This window comes from Anabrus simplex, chromosome 7 (genome assembly GCF_040414725.1).
Source record: "Anabrus simplex isolate iqAnaSimp1 chromosome 7, ASM4041472v1, whole genome shotgun sequence".
Taxonomy (NCBI): domain Eukaryota; kingdom Metazoa; phylum Arthropoda; class Insecta; order Orthoptera; family Tettigoniidae; genus Anabrus; species Anabrus simplex.
In genome coordinates, this window is record NC_090271.1 from 42,461,317 (window position 1) to 42,478,640 (window position 17,324).

At 37.7% G+C, this 17,324-nt stretch overlaps 1 protein-coding gene across 2 annotated transcripts in view; it reads left to right on the plus strand.

Moving 5' to 3' along the window:
• Positions 1-17,324, plus strand: part of mdy (midway) — a 117,733-nt gene that overhangs the window by 14,526 nt on the left and 85,883 nt on the right. For both annotated transcript variants that reach the window (XM_067150644.2, XM_068228564.1), the window contains exons 2-3: positions 3,447-3,575; positions 5,981-6,075. In XM_067150644.2, the coding sequence (XP_067006745.2) occupies positions 3,447-3,575; positions 5,981-6,075 (224 nt within the window). The remainder of the gene's footprint in view (positions 1-3,446; positions 3,576-5,980; positions 6,076-17,324) is intronic.

The following is a 17,324-nucleotide window of genomic DNA, read 5'->3' on the forward strand; positions in this document are numbered from 1 at the left end:
GAAATATTCTTATCTGTCATGGTCCTATGGTTTCACATGGGATCCTAACTATGGAATGACCCTATTCCCATATAATTAAATTACACAAAATAAATCCTCAGGTTTTCTACATTGAAAATCCAGCATGAAGTCTCTTCAGTGTTACAGGATTTCAACAACCTGATCCACATTCCTTCCCATCTTTGCAAGACTTGTACCACTTGCTATCACAAATTCTCTACATGACTATAATATGGAATCTTTCTCTTGGGTGACCCACTATGTTGTTACATAAAACAATCTGTGACAAACTAACCATCTCTCCTCACATATCTGGGTTTGACAACACAGTATTTCCAAAACCGAAACTCACAACTTGACTTACAAACATTTTTACTGCTATTTTCCTCTCATCAATTCTACAGATTTTAAGACTTTTGGAATAGCACTCCCCTTCCACAAATCACACCGATCTTGCCTCATAACTTCCCTTGACAAAATTTACAGCACAGAACACAATGGTATGCCTTCCACAACGGCTGATATTCAATCATTATCATGCACTCTCTCTAAATGGTAAACCATGTATTACAATTACAGGAATTTTATCTTTACACTGAACAAAATTTTGTGATCGATTAATATCTTAACTTTGGCAAACAACAAATATAGAAAAATAAATTTACGGAAATGAATCTTCGCTCTAGACATTATATTAGTTTTACAGCCATCAAATCTACCACTATACAACATTTCACACGCTGCTTTCACTATTTTCCAATTATCCCAGAAACATTAAAGAAAATATTACCTTTCGTCATATCCCTCTGACATTTCTACGAAATAAAAGGGTGAACAAAATGCGTCGCAGATACACAAATAAAATGGTGACATCATGAAATAAATAAAATGCACTTCATGAGAAGGTAGTCTACATGCCTGTAGTCGTACGTGGTTTCACATCTTAACAGGCCCACCAGCCTCTTTCGTTCTTTATCTAGCCATCTCGACAGGTAGTGGCTTTACAAAACTTATTTATCTTGTTTTTGTCTTTGCTATCATTCACCTGAAAATGACGTAAACAAAAAAAAAAAAAAAATGCCCTTCAAACGTTCTTTCTCATGAACATCTTCATTGAGTCACCAATCCATACATGCAATAAAGTCAAATGATAATATTAGCTAATTAAAGTACATGACTTCGGCATTATAATGACCATCTGTTGCCCTGATGTGAATTTATATGATGGTTCCACATGGGAATATTGTTAATTTGAGTGATAATCTCTCTCCACTTGGAGACTACGTTATATAGCCTTCCCTTCTGGGGACTCAGCCTCCACAACTGCTTTTTAATGTTAGTCTGAATAACGTGCAGTTGCCTCAGGTTCACGGAAAACAATGCGAGATTGCAAATGGTGCGGTGTTCTTTTATGAAATTTACTGTTACTCCCATGCCATCTGCATTTACCACCAAAAATTGACACTTTTTCCACCCCACTCAAATGTAATTATGGCTGATTATGACATAACACATAGTTGCTTAGTTTAGTAGCAGTTTTCATGATAAATAAATATTTAGGGTTTCTCTTAACCGAGTCGTTAAATTAACTCATAAGCTAGGCACTATATTTTGGTTGATGTAACAAAGTTTAAACGAATAGGCACGTCTTTCGACAGTTTTCCTTCTGGAGCTATTTAGCGGTCTAAAGTCTTTACCATTAACAACCAAATTGTTTCACTTACAATTTCCTAACATTTCTACAGCAGTTTTGTTGCCAATTCTTAAAATGTACTTTTACTAAAAGTAGTTCACTAAGTTACTTCGTATTCTTGCACATTCTACACATGTGGGTGACATAATTTCTCTAGCATGAGAATGAGAATCGCCACCTGTTCTCCACGTGCCATCTCTGGTCAGAGATAAAAAAATGCAGCTAGAGCTCCTAATGACTTGTAATTTGTATGGGGTTTCATGTAATTAATTTAGGATTCTGGCTTCTTATGACTCAGAGGTTCACGGGGTTCAATATGTATACAGAAATTAGTAGCTGGACAGTGGCAGTAACTACCTCAAGAGCTAATAGTAGGTATTGCAACATTTAAGGACTGGAAAAATAGGAAGGACATTGAAGTAAAAATATGTAAAAGAAATAGAACATTTTAAGGGGAGACGTACACCTTTGAACAAAGAAAAATGGGGTGCATTAAACATTTTCTGCAGCAATGGAAATGAATACTAAAAGGAAACTTAGTTTGACAAACAAATAATTATTAATAATATGCCTACCTATTTAAAATCATATAAATCTATGCCGTTATATATAATTAATCACTGTATTCAAAATGATATGTACAGGAATGAGTTAGCTGGAAAATTGATAATGTCCAATAACAGACCATTTATATTTGTATTCAAAATGGTGATGTATGATGGCCATTTTGCTATTTCTCTGGTAATTTCAAAAGTTATGAATATATTTCTATGATTCTGTTTTATTATGATTAGTAAGGTTATAGCTAGAACTAGTACTAGAATCGGTGAAGTCCAACAAGTATAAATATTTTTTTCATGAAGTTATTTTCTAGTAGTCAATTTTTCATTAATTTTCACTTGAAAATATTTTTTTAAGCTTAACCAATGAAGCTAGCTCAATAATTCTAGTGTATTTTTTTATGAAATATACATGCATGTAAAATTTCATCTTAACATCTTGGAAACTTAGTTATCAGGGAAACTGTTCTGAAAAATAATGTTATTTGCTTTAAGTCCCACTAACTACTTTCATGGTTTTCGGAGACACCAAGGTGCAGAATTTAGTCTCGCAGGAGTTCTTTTACATGCCAGTAAATCTACAGAGACGAGGCTGACGTATTTGAGCACCTTATCAAATACTACTGGACTGAGCCAGGATTGAACCTGCCAAGTTTGATTCAGAAGGCCAGCACCTCAACTGCCTGAGCCACTCAGCCCGGCAGTTCTGAAAAACAAAGGTTACGGAAAACGAGCATCAAACTTACCAATAAAGGGCTTGCTTGGGTGATAGAGCTTCAAGTTTATGGTCATAACTTCGAAAGTATTGGAGATATTAACAAAAGTTTTGCACTGTTGTAAAGAGAAAAGTTCAATGTTAAATGAAAAAATTAAATTGAAAAATTGCTTTTTTGGTGTTACCCTAGTTATTACATGAAATTGTTTTTACTTTCTGTAAAACTATTTTACATTCCTTTCTATGTTATAATAAAGGTTTTTGTTTGTTGCTCGGAATATCTAGCCTTTTTTGCCTATTGACCATGTCCTGGTTCTGTAAACGACTCTTAACTGCTTAATGCAAACTCAAAATATTTTTATTTAAGGAATAAATCTTTCTTGTGACATAACATTTGTTGCTTAACAAGTCTTCTGTAATTTGTGTCAAACTGTGAAATTTTGGAATGTGATTGAATCTTTTTAAATTTTTATTTCAGATGTCACAGACCAAGGGACTCCTTACTATCATGGTCGTCTGGGTTCGACAACATGGCGGGGTTCATGAACTGGTGTTTCCTTCTGATGACTATGGGTGGCGTTCGTTTGTTGCTGGAGAACTTGATAAAGTATATAGTTTGGTTTTGATTGTAATAATACCATTTCAGTTTGAATTAACTTTGCTAGGAGTTTTATCTCATAAATAAATACCACCATTTTTTGCTGATTCCTCTCCTGTCCCCCTGCCTTTTCAGTCCTGTTTTTCTTAATTCCTTTGTGCAACGCATGTTAATACCCATTGTTAGAGCCCTGCTCAGATATACAAAATAATATCCGCATCGCACTTCCTTCATCTGCATCCGCAAATGGTTATCCGCATCCGCAAAATGGTTATCCACAGATAATTTAAATATTTAACTATAGTATATTACACCCATAGTATATATTGAATCGGATAGATCTGTTAACATAATGCAATTGGCCTGACACCTGGCACCAGAACACTTAGTCATAGGTTTGAGGGATTTTCTCTTATGGCAACTACCGACGTATTGACCTTTGTTCGTTCCTTCCTTCCATCAATAGCAGGCAGGAGCCAGTTAGGCTTAGGTCAGATTTACTTCTTTATGGTTTCAAGGCTCTTTATATATCACTATTCTCTCATACCAATGTCAAGGATCACCTAACCACAAGCAAAAACAAGACAATACCTGAGTGAAAATCAATAAATGTCATTTAGAAATTATCAGCGAAATTATCCACACTGCCATACAGTTCATATCCGCCAAGACACTAACTTCGCGGATAAATCCGCAGATATCCACATCCGTGCAGGGCTCTATCCATTGTTTGACATGTAGAATCAGGGAAAATTATTTTAAAAATTCAAAAATTGAGTTTGTTTCAAAAATTAACTTGCGGCGTTTGTGCTAATTAGTTTTTATTTAATACTACTTAACCTAGTTACGTGTTATATCATATTTACAAAGTTGATAGTCAAAATATAAGCAAGAACATTACACAAAGTATAGAAATGATCAAAAACCAAAACTCGCGTGGAAAATAAGCAGCACTGGTTATGATTAATACCACCACTGCTGCTGCCACCACCACCACCACCACCACCACCACCAACCAAGAGGAAAAAAATCTAACATTCAACAACATTTTATTGTGCATGAAGGAGTCAAAAACAACTTTTATCCTTTTGAAATGCAGAAAAATAAATGACATTTAAGGCAGCAGGTTCTGGTCCTACTTTTACAAACTTCGTACTGACAAGTGCATGGTAAAGCCAGGTCATCAACATTGGGCCAGTGGTTGTATCAGTCTTATCTCTATTCATAGACAGGCTTAGGAGATGGTGTAAATCTTAATTTCTTTCTTGAAGGTTGAGCATCAACTTCTTCATTCTCAACTTTTTCTCTTCTCTCTCTGTCTGCAGTTGCTACCATTACTTGCCTTGCTGCCATTCGAAAATTGAAGATCTAGAATCTTATTTTTGAGAAGTTTGTTTGCTTGACAGTCCTCCCATAGAGAATCCTTTTCAGAGTCCATTTCTTTGTTCTAACCATGTTCAGTAGCATTCCAGTTGTAAATTACAAATATCTACTCCCCCTGTGTAATCATTGTAATTCTTAATAAAAAAAAAAAAAGGGCAGTTGACTTCAGTATATTTGTGCTGTCTTTTTTTTTTTTGCACCACCTTGGCTAGGGGTTCAATTCTGGCAAAAATAGAAGCAACAACAACTCTTGGAGAGTCTTGCCATCCCACAACCACAATGGATTGTCAGAACGCATATGTTCATGATATTTTCCCCCTCCCCCGCCCCTTCCTCCTGGATTTTTTCTTTCAGTTTTGCATCTTTCATGTGATTTACTGTTACTGTTCCCATGACTTCAATAACATTTTGTCCCAACATCTCTAATTCTCTAATGGTAAAGTGGTCAAATACCTATCAAAATAAACAAAAGCTGTCCTGTTGCAAAGTGTGAACAAGTCTCATTACAACAGCTGGTTCCAAACCTAGTTGCCCATATCTGATGAGCAGTCTTTGTTTGGGCTGACTCTACCTACATATTACAAAAACAAAATTGAAAATGTTTTCTGAAACGCCAGAGAAGACACACCTGTTGAATCTTAGGTGAGATACCTGGTATGGTATAACAATAAGGCCCAATTGTATAAAGCAGTTGATATCATATTAGTAAAACTGATTCTAGATCACGTTGATCCTCAAATGTATGTTGTATAAACATTGATCCAAGATCATTCTTTATGCAACTGGCCCTTATTTTACCAATCGATTTGTTTCTTGTTTAGAGAGAATTGATTATTATTGTTCCAACAAATTTGGTGTTGAAGTATATAGTTCAGTTGTGATTGTAATAAGCACAATTTGTTTGCTTTAATTTTGCTTGAAATATGAAAAATTGTCCTTTGTGAAAATTTAATTTGTTTACTTAACAAAACTTTTGCAGTATAAAACTGGATAAGTGCATTTTGTGAAATAATTGTAAAACTGTTTTCCAGGTATGGGATTCGGGTAGATCCTCATCAATGGATCATTGTTCTAACAGGTTATCAGGAGGGAAATGGAGAATATCCCTCCATAATCCTGCTCTGTTGTGAGTAAATTCTTCTTTTCTCATATATATAATTGAAAAAAAAAAACTTTTTGAATTTTGAAGCTCAGATTTTAAAAATAATGTTACAGGGTATTAGTATGCTTGTCTTTCCTCACCTTAAATGAAAAATGAAATCCATTGCCAGTTTCCAGTTCCATTCGGGTCAGGAATGGAATGAATGAAGCCCCATCTAGCGGCGAGGATGGGAACTGTGCTGGCTGTCGAAGCCTGTTGCATTCCTCTGGGGCAATGATTAATGACTGACAGATGGAATGAAATGATATTGGGAATGTTGCTGGAATGAGAGAGAGAACTGGAGTACCGGTACCACAGAAAAACCTGTCCCATTTCCGCTGTGTCCAGCATGTATCTTATATGGAGTAACCGGGATTTCAATTACGGAACCCAGCGGTGAAAGGCCGGCCTGCTGCCAGCTGAGCTGCATAGGTGTTTTTCTTGCCCTATATTAAAACCAGGAAAGGACAAAGAGTAATTCCCAAGTTTTACGGGAATGAAAGATAAAGGATCAGCAGTCAACAACATTTATTATAATCTTTAGAAGAAAAAAAAAAAAAAAAAACAAATAATTTGAATAATTTGATCAATGATTAAATCTGAAATTCAAGTAACGTACACCTAGCCTTGAGCCGGGCTGACCACCGGCTGTGCACATAATAGTGAATATAAATTGAAACTGACAAAATTCAGGATATCTGAAATTGACATTAATGTGGAAGGCTGGCACAAGCCAAACCAGTATTGACATTTAACAGAGTAATAAATGAATATTCAAAAACATCAAATGACGAAGCTAAATAGAAAAAAAAAAAAACAGAAGGGTTGCCTTAACAATAGATTGAAAAGGACTGGAAATTTAACAACGAACTTGAGACAGACTTGCAGCATTAAATTCTCCACCGGGGAGGTAAAATGAAAAATAATGAAAACATTAAGCTTTCAGATTAATAGTCCAACACTGCAGTGTAAAAGACAAATCCTTTTAGGCAAACCAGTTCAGTAGAAAATGTCATCTTCTAGATCAAACATGCTGACAAACGTAGATTTAAAAAGTCCATAAAAGTAAAGCAGAATGCTAACTCCAGGCTGGCATTAATGAAATTTAATAAAATAGAACTGCTGAAAAGGCCAGCTGGTGCGGAGTAGAAGCTACTCGGCTTGACATACTTTCATTTATACAAGAGGGCAAGCCCATGTCAACGGCCCCAAGCAGGGCGAAGTAAATGCATGTCGTGAGAAATGCCGCTTCTAAACATGCGGCGAGGCTAACAGGCTGGATGAGTAGTCTGCATGGACATTGCTGAGAATTGGCATTTGTAGTGAGTTGCCCGAAGCAAAGTGAGGAGCAGAGTCCTCGCGCCGAGTCCTGGAGCGGAGTCCAGATGAACATGTTGCGTGGCAGTCCTTCAGAAGCACTGCCGAAGATTCCAGATTCAACAAAAAGTAGTGCTGCAAGACTAACAGTTAGTAATTACTAAAAGGTACTTGAGAAACCTTATCATAAAATTCAAAATAATGAAAAAAGAGAAGTCCAGAAAGAATATTCATAATTTCCACACAATTAATAATATAATAAAGGCAAGGGAAAAAACAGAAATAACCAATGAAAAAATAGAAAGACGTGGAAGAATACATTCTCGGTACCAGAAGGAGACAAGTTACCGGTGACGCAAGCAGTCATGTGAAGGTAATGTGACCAATCAACAGGTGACGTAAAAATTATGTAAGTTAGCGAAGCAAGAGGAAGAAAATAAGCAAACAGTGTTTGACATGATTGCACGCCAAGGGGAACTTGTTATAAATCAACTAAAAATAACTAGACGTAACGTAATTAAAGGTAAGCGCAACATCAAACTTAAATTCAAACAAGTAGCAAAGTACTGAAAATAGTGAGAATTGCCAATAAATCATACGTTCATGGGCGCATGAACCATACTGGGGGGAGGGCGAAAAGAAAAAAGATATTCTTTCGGGACTTACAATAACTTCATCCATATACGTCAAGAGGGAGAGGGCACAATGACGTAATGGGTCTAACAGAGATTCCATTACTAGTGCGGATCTTTACCACCCTAATCCTTTTATCCTGAGCAGAAAAAACTTGAACAATTCTGCCCAACGGCCATACTAAAGGAGGACTTGGATCCCGCAAGAGAACCAAATCGCCTTCCTTAATGTTGGGTTGCTCAAATTTCCATTTGCTCCTTACCTGAAGCTGCCCCAGGTATTGCAGGCGCCAGCGCTGCCGGAATCTTTCACGAGCAGCCTCTACTTTTCTCCACAAAATCGGCAAAGGTTTTCCGTGGTTTCCCATTTTTACACCAGGCAAATGCTGGGGCTGTACCTTAATTAAGGCCACGGCCGCTTCCTTCCCAGTCCTAGCCCTTCCCTATCCCATCGTCGCCATAAGACCTATCTGTGTCGGTGCGACGTAAAACAATAGCAAAAAAAAAAAAAAGGCAAAGGTAAATCTAGTCTTCGGAGCAGTGCCGGAGGAGAGGAGACCATAGATTGCCCTATCAAAAAATGCAAAGACGTAAGGGGAAGAAGATCTTGAGGGTCCTGAGATAAAGGGGTGAGTGGCCTAGAATTTATCACAGCTTCAATCAAAATAAGTAGCGAATTAAATTCTTCATAGGAAAGAAAAGATTAATTCAAAGTTCTCTTTAAATGCTGCTTAAGAAGTTTAACACAAGATTCCCATCTGCCTCCATGATGGGGACCATATGGGGGAATAAAATTCCACTTAAATCCCTTTAAATATGCAAAATTTTGAGTTTCCTGCTGAGCTGAAGAAGCAATAGCTTGCCTTAATTCTTCGGAAGCTCCACAAAATGTTTTAGCATTGTCAGAAAAAACTTCTGAGGGGAACTCTCTACTAGAAAAGAATCTAGAGAAAGCAGCTAAAAAATAGGAAGCATTGGTAACAAGCTCAAGATGTATAGCCCCAGTGACCATACAAACAAACAGAACAACATAAGCCTTACCTAAAGTCTTAGAGGCAGGCCTTAGAGGATTAGTTTTATAAGGAAATGGACCAGCATAATCAACACCGGTGTACTCAAAAGGGAGACAGGGTTGAGATCTAAAAGAGGGCAGGTCACTCATGAACTGAGATGAAGGTATGGGATTAGCACGAAAACATTTTACACATTTACGTATCACAGAATTAACCTCATGAATCCCGTTAATAATCCAATAATGTTCACGAATAAGGTATAGCAAAGTGCGAGCACCGGCATGCAAATTGTCTTATCAATTCAGTAACGTGATGCTTAGAAGGTAAGATGACGGGATGCTTCTTATCCTCTGATAGAATAGAAGACAACCGACCACCTACTCGTAAGAGATTATCTCGATCAAGATAAGGGGACAACGACAGAAGTTTGCTGCACTAAAGACCATGTTTTATTAGTAGCTGTTCTTATTTCCAAGGCAGTTAAAAAGTCTTGAGACCTTAAAGGCTGATCTAATACAAAAAATTTCCATCTGAGAATATAAGCCATAACTCTTACGAGCTTATGAAAAGTGGAAAATTTGTGAAGCAATGGATAAGTTGCAATAGCAACATGCGCAGAAATTAAAGTCGTGCAAACTTCAATTTGCTCAACAGACTTTAAATTAGGATGGCTAGGCCATGGAGAGGTAGGTTGAACAAGCCAAATAGGACCGTGCCAATATAAGGCAAGGTTAGCTAAACGCCTAGGACTACACCCTCTCAAAATCCCGTCAGCAGGGTTCTCGCGAGTAGGAACATACCGCCAGGAGTCTACTGAAGTTTGTTCCTGAATTTTAGCAACCCTGTGAGAGACAAAGGGTTGCCAATGATATGAAGGCTTAGCAAGCCAAGACAGAACGATAGTCGAATCAGTCCAGAAAAAGGTTTGAGAGATGTGAACCTTTAAATTTTGAAGTAGTTTAATTCCACAGCGAGTAGGGCTGCACAAAGTTCTAACCGAGGCAATGAAACGACCTTCAAAGGGGCTACCTTGGATTTCGAAGATAAAAGATTGGAAAAAAATGGTTCGTTTCTCGAGACAAGGTAAGCACAACACCCGTATGCCTTTTCAGAACTATCAGAAAACAAATGGAGTTCCAGAATATCAGCAGAGGGATGCTAAATGAGAACTCTAGGTATAAAAATAGTAGAAACCTCAAGAAGGCTGTGTCTATATTTAATCCATTTTTGAAGATAACTAGGGGGGACAACTTCATCCCAAGTAGTTTTCAATGTCCACAACTCCTGCATGAAAAGTTCAGCCAGGACAACAATAGGAGCTAAATATTGCAAAGGGTCGTAGATTTTTGCAGTTTCAGAAAGGATTTGACATTTAGTGATAGGCGGCTCTGAAGAGAGTGTCAATTTATAAGTGAATATATCCTGCTTAGGACTCCAATATATCCCAAGAGCCTTAATGGTAGTTTCTTCCTTAAACAATTCTACGCAATCATTAATCAGATCTCTATCCTTAAAGGCTTTTAAAAATAGGTCGTGATTGGAGCACCACTTGTGTAAGACGAATCCACCACCTTCAAGCAATTGAATCAAACCCTTAGCAAACTGGGCAGCTTCTGAGATTGAATAGAAAGAGGACAAGAAATCGTCCATATAAAAGGATGTAGTTAGAGCCTGACTTACCTCAGGAGGAAAGAGATGACCATCTAATTCAGCAAGATGATGAAGAGTTCTGATCGCCAAAAGGGAGGAAGGTTTCAATCCACAAGTTAGTTTTTAACCTGAAGACCTTTAGCGGTTTCTTAGGATCATCACGCCAGAGAATTCTTTGCAGGTCATGTTGAGCGGGATCAATCAGAATTTGCCGATACATTTGTTGAATGTCAGCCATCACGGCAACTGGGAATAATCTAAAATTTAACAAAATAATAGATAAATCAACTTGAATAGAAGGACCAGCCAGAAGAGTATCATTTCAAGAAGTTCCTTGATCATCCAGGGCTGAACCATTAAATACTACTCGTATTTTCTTAAATTTTTCATTCCCACTCTTCCAAACCGAATGATGATTAAGATAGACAGAATCAGTAATAATAGTGTCTTCAAATTTCCTTACTACTTCCATGTGATTTAAAGCTTCACTCTTGCATGAATTGAGCATATTGAATTTTAAGACAGGGATCATTCCTAAATTTCGATTCAATAGCTATCAGGGCCCTAAGAGCACGAGGCTTAGTATTACTTAAAGGAGGGGGATTGGAGACACGAGGAAGTTGAACTACGAATCTATCATCACAATTATGAAAAGTAGTTTGTTTATAAAGTTGTTCACAAATATGCTCCTGCTCAGAGAGCTGAAGTGAATCTAAAGAACATTCTTCCAATTTCCAAAATCTTTCCAGATTATGTTGATCCTGAGGGGAGATGAAATGACATTGAGGTTTAATAGCTATAGGATTCTTAGGGAGGCGCCCGGTGAGAATCCAACCCAGCTTAGTTTTACGGGCAAACACATTAGGCATGATTTGCACCTTCTCAGGCAATAATACTTGCCAAAAAATATCAGCACTTAATAAAAGATCTATAGGTGCACTCTCAAAGAAACCAGGGTCTGCTAATTCAACTTGAGGGGGAATGGCCCAGTCTTTAATATCGAAGGAAAGATGAGGTGTGTTACTACTGATAACTTTCATAGCTAAACAATTCAAATTAAAAAATACATTGCTTTGAATAGAGTCCCTGTACAGAAAACTGGAAGAAACTGCAGTTAGAGGGGGAGAAGAAAAAGGAGATATGGCCAGAGTTCTACTCTTCAGAGGCCATGATGAACAGAGCATGGACCGGCACAAACCAAGAGCTTAGACATTTTGTAAATTCTATGGCAGTCCATGGCTACCATCACAAAATCTGTAAGTCGAAGACATACCACGACCTGGACTCGATGTGCATATGTGAACTCTGTGATAAACATTGTGACCGATATCACGTACTGTCGTGTAAAAATCGTGTGAAATCAATCATAGACCTCTGTATTGATTAATTATCCTAATACTGCACAACTTGTGCGCAATAAAGTTTATATTATACAGATCCTAACAAAGCTAGTAGAACATGTTTTGTTGTTATTGATGCCTGTGACCTCCACATCGGTGGGAATTTTTTGTAATCCTAACCTTTCAATCAGATTTTCACTAATAAAGTCGTGGGTGGCTGCATTATCCAACAGACATCGAACAGAGTTCCACTGACCTTCGGAATCCTTTATCTGAACAACCGCTGTGGAAAGCAGTACTTGAGAACCTCGCAAAGTGGATGAGCCTTGAGTAAAGGTTTGTGCACTAGCAGATGGAATACTGTCTTGAACAGAGTCTGCCGATGAAGCATTAACTCCAGTTTTGATATGACGGTGTATTAAAGAATGATGTTTAGAGCCACAATGCTTACAAGAATTAGTAGAGTTGCATTTGTTTAGCAAATGATTGCTGGATAGGCAATTAAAGCAACGCTTGTTTGCCTGAAGAAATAACCTGTCATCTATGGACAGCAATTTAAATTTAGGGCACAAATATAATAAATGACCTTCCGAACCACACCCGCATTTGGCATTTTTATTCTGAACATTCAACACCTGAGGTTTTGAAAATGATTTGAATTTAGAGACCGTTGTAGGCAACGGAAGTTTATTAATCAATTTTGAAGGTTGACCATTCATTTGAAAATCAACAGCTGAAAGAATCTGACATCTCTGCTTTAGAAATAGAATTACATTTTTATAAGTAACTGTTTGAGAATTGGAAACCTCAGACTCCCAGATTTTTAAAGTACCTGATCAAATTTAGAAGAAACCAAATGTACTAAAAAAGTATCCCAGTGTTCAACTGGTGGTTTAAAATCGCCAAAGCCTTAACATGGAGTTCAACAGTGTCTAATAATGATCTAAATGTTTGAACCTTATCTACTCTTGTAGCAGGTAAATTAAATAGGGCTTGCATATGCCGATGTATCCTCAGACGGGGATTAGCATAACGTTCCTTCAATAACCCTAGAGCAACCTTATAATTATCATTAGTAAGAGAAAGAGACTCAACGAGTTTCAACGTCGAACCCTGTAACGAAGAACGAAGGTAGTGAAATTTTTGAATGTCAGGAAGCGACTCATTCTGGTTGACTAAAGAGTCAAACAATTCAAAAAAGGAATCCCATGCGTCTTCATTACCGCGAAACAGAGGAAGCTGAATTTTAGGCAAAGAGGCCTGAGCAGGACTGTCAGGAGTTTTCAACAATCCTGACCGGGGAGTAGAATTTGAAAGTTCTTCGTACTTTAAGGAATGAGTAAGACGTCTAATAATTTGAACGGCTTGAGCGTGTCCTTCATAATAGAGATTCTCAACCTCCTCCCTATCAACTGACTGCTCCGGACATTGAATTTCTAAATTCGTTTGTGCTTCATCATAACGACTGTAAGCCACCTCATAATTTTTCAACCTTTGAACAAGATTGTCAACATTAAAAGTTTCGTCTTCCCAGCTGGTAAGGAACTTACGAAACAGGCTTAGCTGTCCCTTGTAGGCTGCGCGAGCATGTATCAGCTTGTCCTCGGGCAGCATGCTGGCTTCCGGGTTAACTGGGGCAACTGCAGGCTGCATCAGGAACGCAATGAAGTAATTACAAAATCACCTTCTGAAACAATAACAATTCAAAATGAATACAAAATAGTAAGAAACCGAAATCTGCTGATCCTGGTCACGGCACCATATGGTAAAACCAGGAAAGGACAAATAGTAATTCCCAAGTTTTACGGGAATGAAAGATAAAGGATCAGCAGTCAACAACATTTATTATAATCTTTAGAAAAAAAAAACAAAACGATAGATAATTTGAATAATTTGATCAATGATTAAATCCGAAATTCAAGTAATGTACACCTAGCCTTGAGCCGGACTGACCACCGGCTGTGCACATAATAGTGAATATAAATTGAAACTGATAACATTCAGAATATCTGAAATTTACATTAATGTGGAAGGCTGGCACAAGCCAAACCAGTATTGAAATTTAACAGAGTAATAAATGAATATTCAAAAACATCAAATGACGAAGCTTAAAAAAAAAAAAAAAAAAAAAAAAAAAAAAAAAAGGGGGTTGCCTTAACAATAGATTGAAAAGGACTGGAAATTTAACAACGAACTTGAGACAGACTTGCAGCATTAAATTCTCCACCGGGGAGGTAAAATGAAAAATGATGAAAACATTAAGCTTTCAGATTAATAGTCCAACACTGCAGTGTAAAAGACAAATCCTTTTAGGCAAACCAGTTCAGTAGAAAATGTCATCTTCTAGATCAAACATGCTGACAAACGTAGATTTAAAATGTTCATAAAAGTAAAGCAGAATGCTAACTCCAGGCTGGCATTAATGAAATTTAATAAAATAGAACTGCTGAACAGGCCAGCAGAGGATGATTACCTCGTTGTACTTCTTCTTAAAACTAAAATCACCACCACCACCACCACCACCACCACCTGAACAGGCCAGCTGGTGCAGAGTAGAAGGTACTCGGCTCGACATACTTTCATTTATACAAGAGGGCAAGCCCATGTCAATGGCCCCAAGCAGGGCGAAGTGAATACATGTCGTGAAAAATGTCGCTTCTAAACACGTGGCGAGGCTAACAGGCTGGATGCGTAGTCCGCATGGACATTGCTGAGAATTGGCAATTCTAGTGAGCTGCCCGAAGCAAAGTGAGGAGCGGAGTCCAGATGAACGTGTTGAGTGGCAGTCCTTAAGAAGCACTGCCGAAGATTCCAGATTCAACAAAAAGTAGTGCTGCAAGACTAACAGTAGTAATTACTGAAAAGTACGTGAGAAACCTTATCATAAAATTCAAAATAATGAAAAAACAGAAGTCCAGAAAGAATATTCATAATTTCCACACAATTAATAATATAATAAAGGCAAGGAAAAAAAAAACCCAGAAATAACCAATGAAAAAATAGACGTGGAAGAATACATTCTCGGTACCAGAAGGAGACAAGTTACTGGTGACACAAGCAGTCATTTGAAGGTAATGTGACCAATCAACAGGCAACGTAAAAATGACTTAAGTTAGCGAAGCGAGAGGAATAAAATAAGCAAACAGTGTTCGTATGACCTGTGACATCATTGCACGCCAAGGGGAACTTGTTATAAATCAACTAAAAATAACTAGACGTAACATAATTAAAGGTAAGCGCAACATCAAACTTAAATTCAAACAAGTAGAAAAGTACCGAAAATAGTGAGAATTGCCAATAAATCATACGTTCATGGGCGCATGAACCACCCTAGTTGCCTCCCAGTTATTAATTCTATTACACAAAGTTTATGTGATGAAGAGCTGCTTAGATGTTGAACTGCTGGCTGAGTGGCTCGGACGGTTGAGGAGCCGGCCTTCTAACCCCAACTTGGCATGTTTGATCCTGGCTCAGTCTGGTGGTATTTGAAGGTGCTCAAGTACGTCAGCCTCGTGTTGGTACACTTACTGGCATGTAAAAGAATTCTTGCGGGACTAAATTTCCGCACCTGGGTGTCTCCAAAAACTGTAAAAGTAGTTAGCGGGACGTAAAGCTATTATTATTATTATTATTATTATTATTATTATTATTATTATTATTATTATTATTATTAGATGTTGAACTTCAGTATACTTCATACTACAATTTCTATCACTATAGGTACAGTAGAAGCTGTTTTATCTGGCATCTTTGGGAATTCCAGTTATTACATTTTAAATATTCTAATGCAGGTTCATTATCACTTCGTTAGACGCTGAGTGAATTGCCTGTGCGGTTAGGGTAGCGCAGCTGTGAGCTTGCGTTTGGTAGATGGTGGGTTTGAATCACACCATTGGCAGCCCTGAAGATGGTTTCCCATTTTCACACCAGGCAAATGCTGGGGTTGTACCTTATCAATCAGTCAATACTGATCTGCATTTAGGGCAGTCGCCCAGGTGGCAGATTCCATGTATGTTGCTTTCCTGGCCTTTTCCTAAATGATTTCAAAGAAATTGGAAATTTATTGAACATCTCCCTTGGTAAGTTATTCCAAACCCTAACTCCCCTTCCTATAAATGAATATTTGCCCCAGTTTGTCCTCTTGAATTCCAACTTTATCTTCATATTGTGATCTTTCCTACTTTTATAAACGCCATTCAAACTTATTCGTCTACTGATGTCATTCCACGCCGTCTCTCCGCTGACAGCTCGGAACATACCACTTAGTCGAGCAGCTCTTCTTCTTTCTCTCAATTCTTCCCAACCCAAACATTGCAACATTTTTGTAACACTACTCTTTTGTCGGAAATCACCCAGAACAAATCGAGCTGCTTTTCTTTGGATTTTTTCCAGTTCTTGAATCAGGTAATCCTGGTGAGGGTCCCATACACAGGAACCATACTCTAGTTGGGGTCTTACCAGAGACTTACATGCCCTCTCCTTTACATCCTTACTACAACCCCTAAACACCCTCATAGCCCTGTGCAGAGATCTGTACCCTTTATTTACAATCCCATTTATGTGATTAACCCAATGAAGAACTTTCCTTATATTAACACCTAGATACTTCCAGTGATCCCCATAAGGAACTTTCACCCCATCAACGCAGTAATTAAAACTGAGAGCACTTTTCCTATTTGTGAAACTCACAACCTGACTTTTAACCCCGTTTATCAACATACCATTGCCTGCTGTCCATCTCACAACATTTTCAAGGTCACGCTGCAGTTGCTCACAATCTTATAACTTATTTATCACTCTATAGAGAATAACATCTGCAAAAAGCCTTACCTCAGATTCCACTCCTTTACTCATATCATTTATATATATACGAAAACATAAAGGTCCGATAATACTGCCTTGAGGAATTCCCCTCTTAATTATTACAGGGTCAGATAAAGCTTCACCTACTCTAATTCTCTGAGATCTATTTTCTAGAAATATAGCAACCCATTCAGTCACTCTTGTATCTAGTCCAATTGCACTAATTTTTGCCAGTAGTCTCCCATGATCCACCCTATCAAATGCTTTAGACAGGTCAATCGCGATACAGTCCATTTGACCTCCAGAATCCAAGATATCTGCTATATCTTGCTGGAATCCTACAAGTAGAGCTTCAGTGGAATAACCTTCCCTAAAACTGAATTGCCTTCTATTGAACCAGTTATTAATTTTACAAACATGTCTAATTTAATCAGAAAGAATGCCTTCCCAAAGCTTACATACAATGCATGTCAAACTTA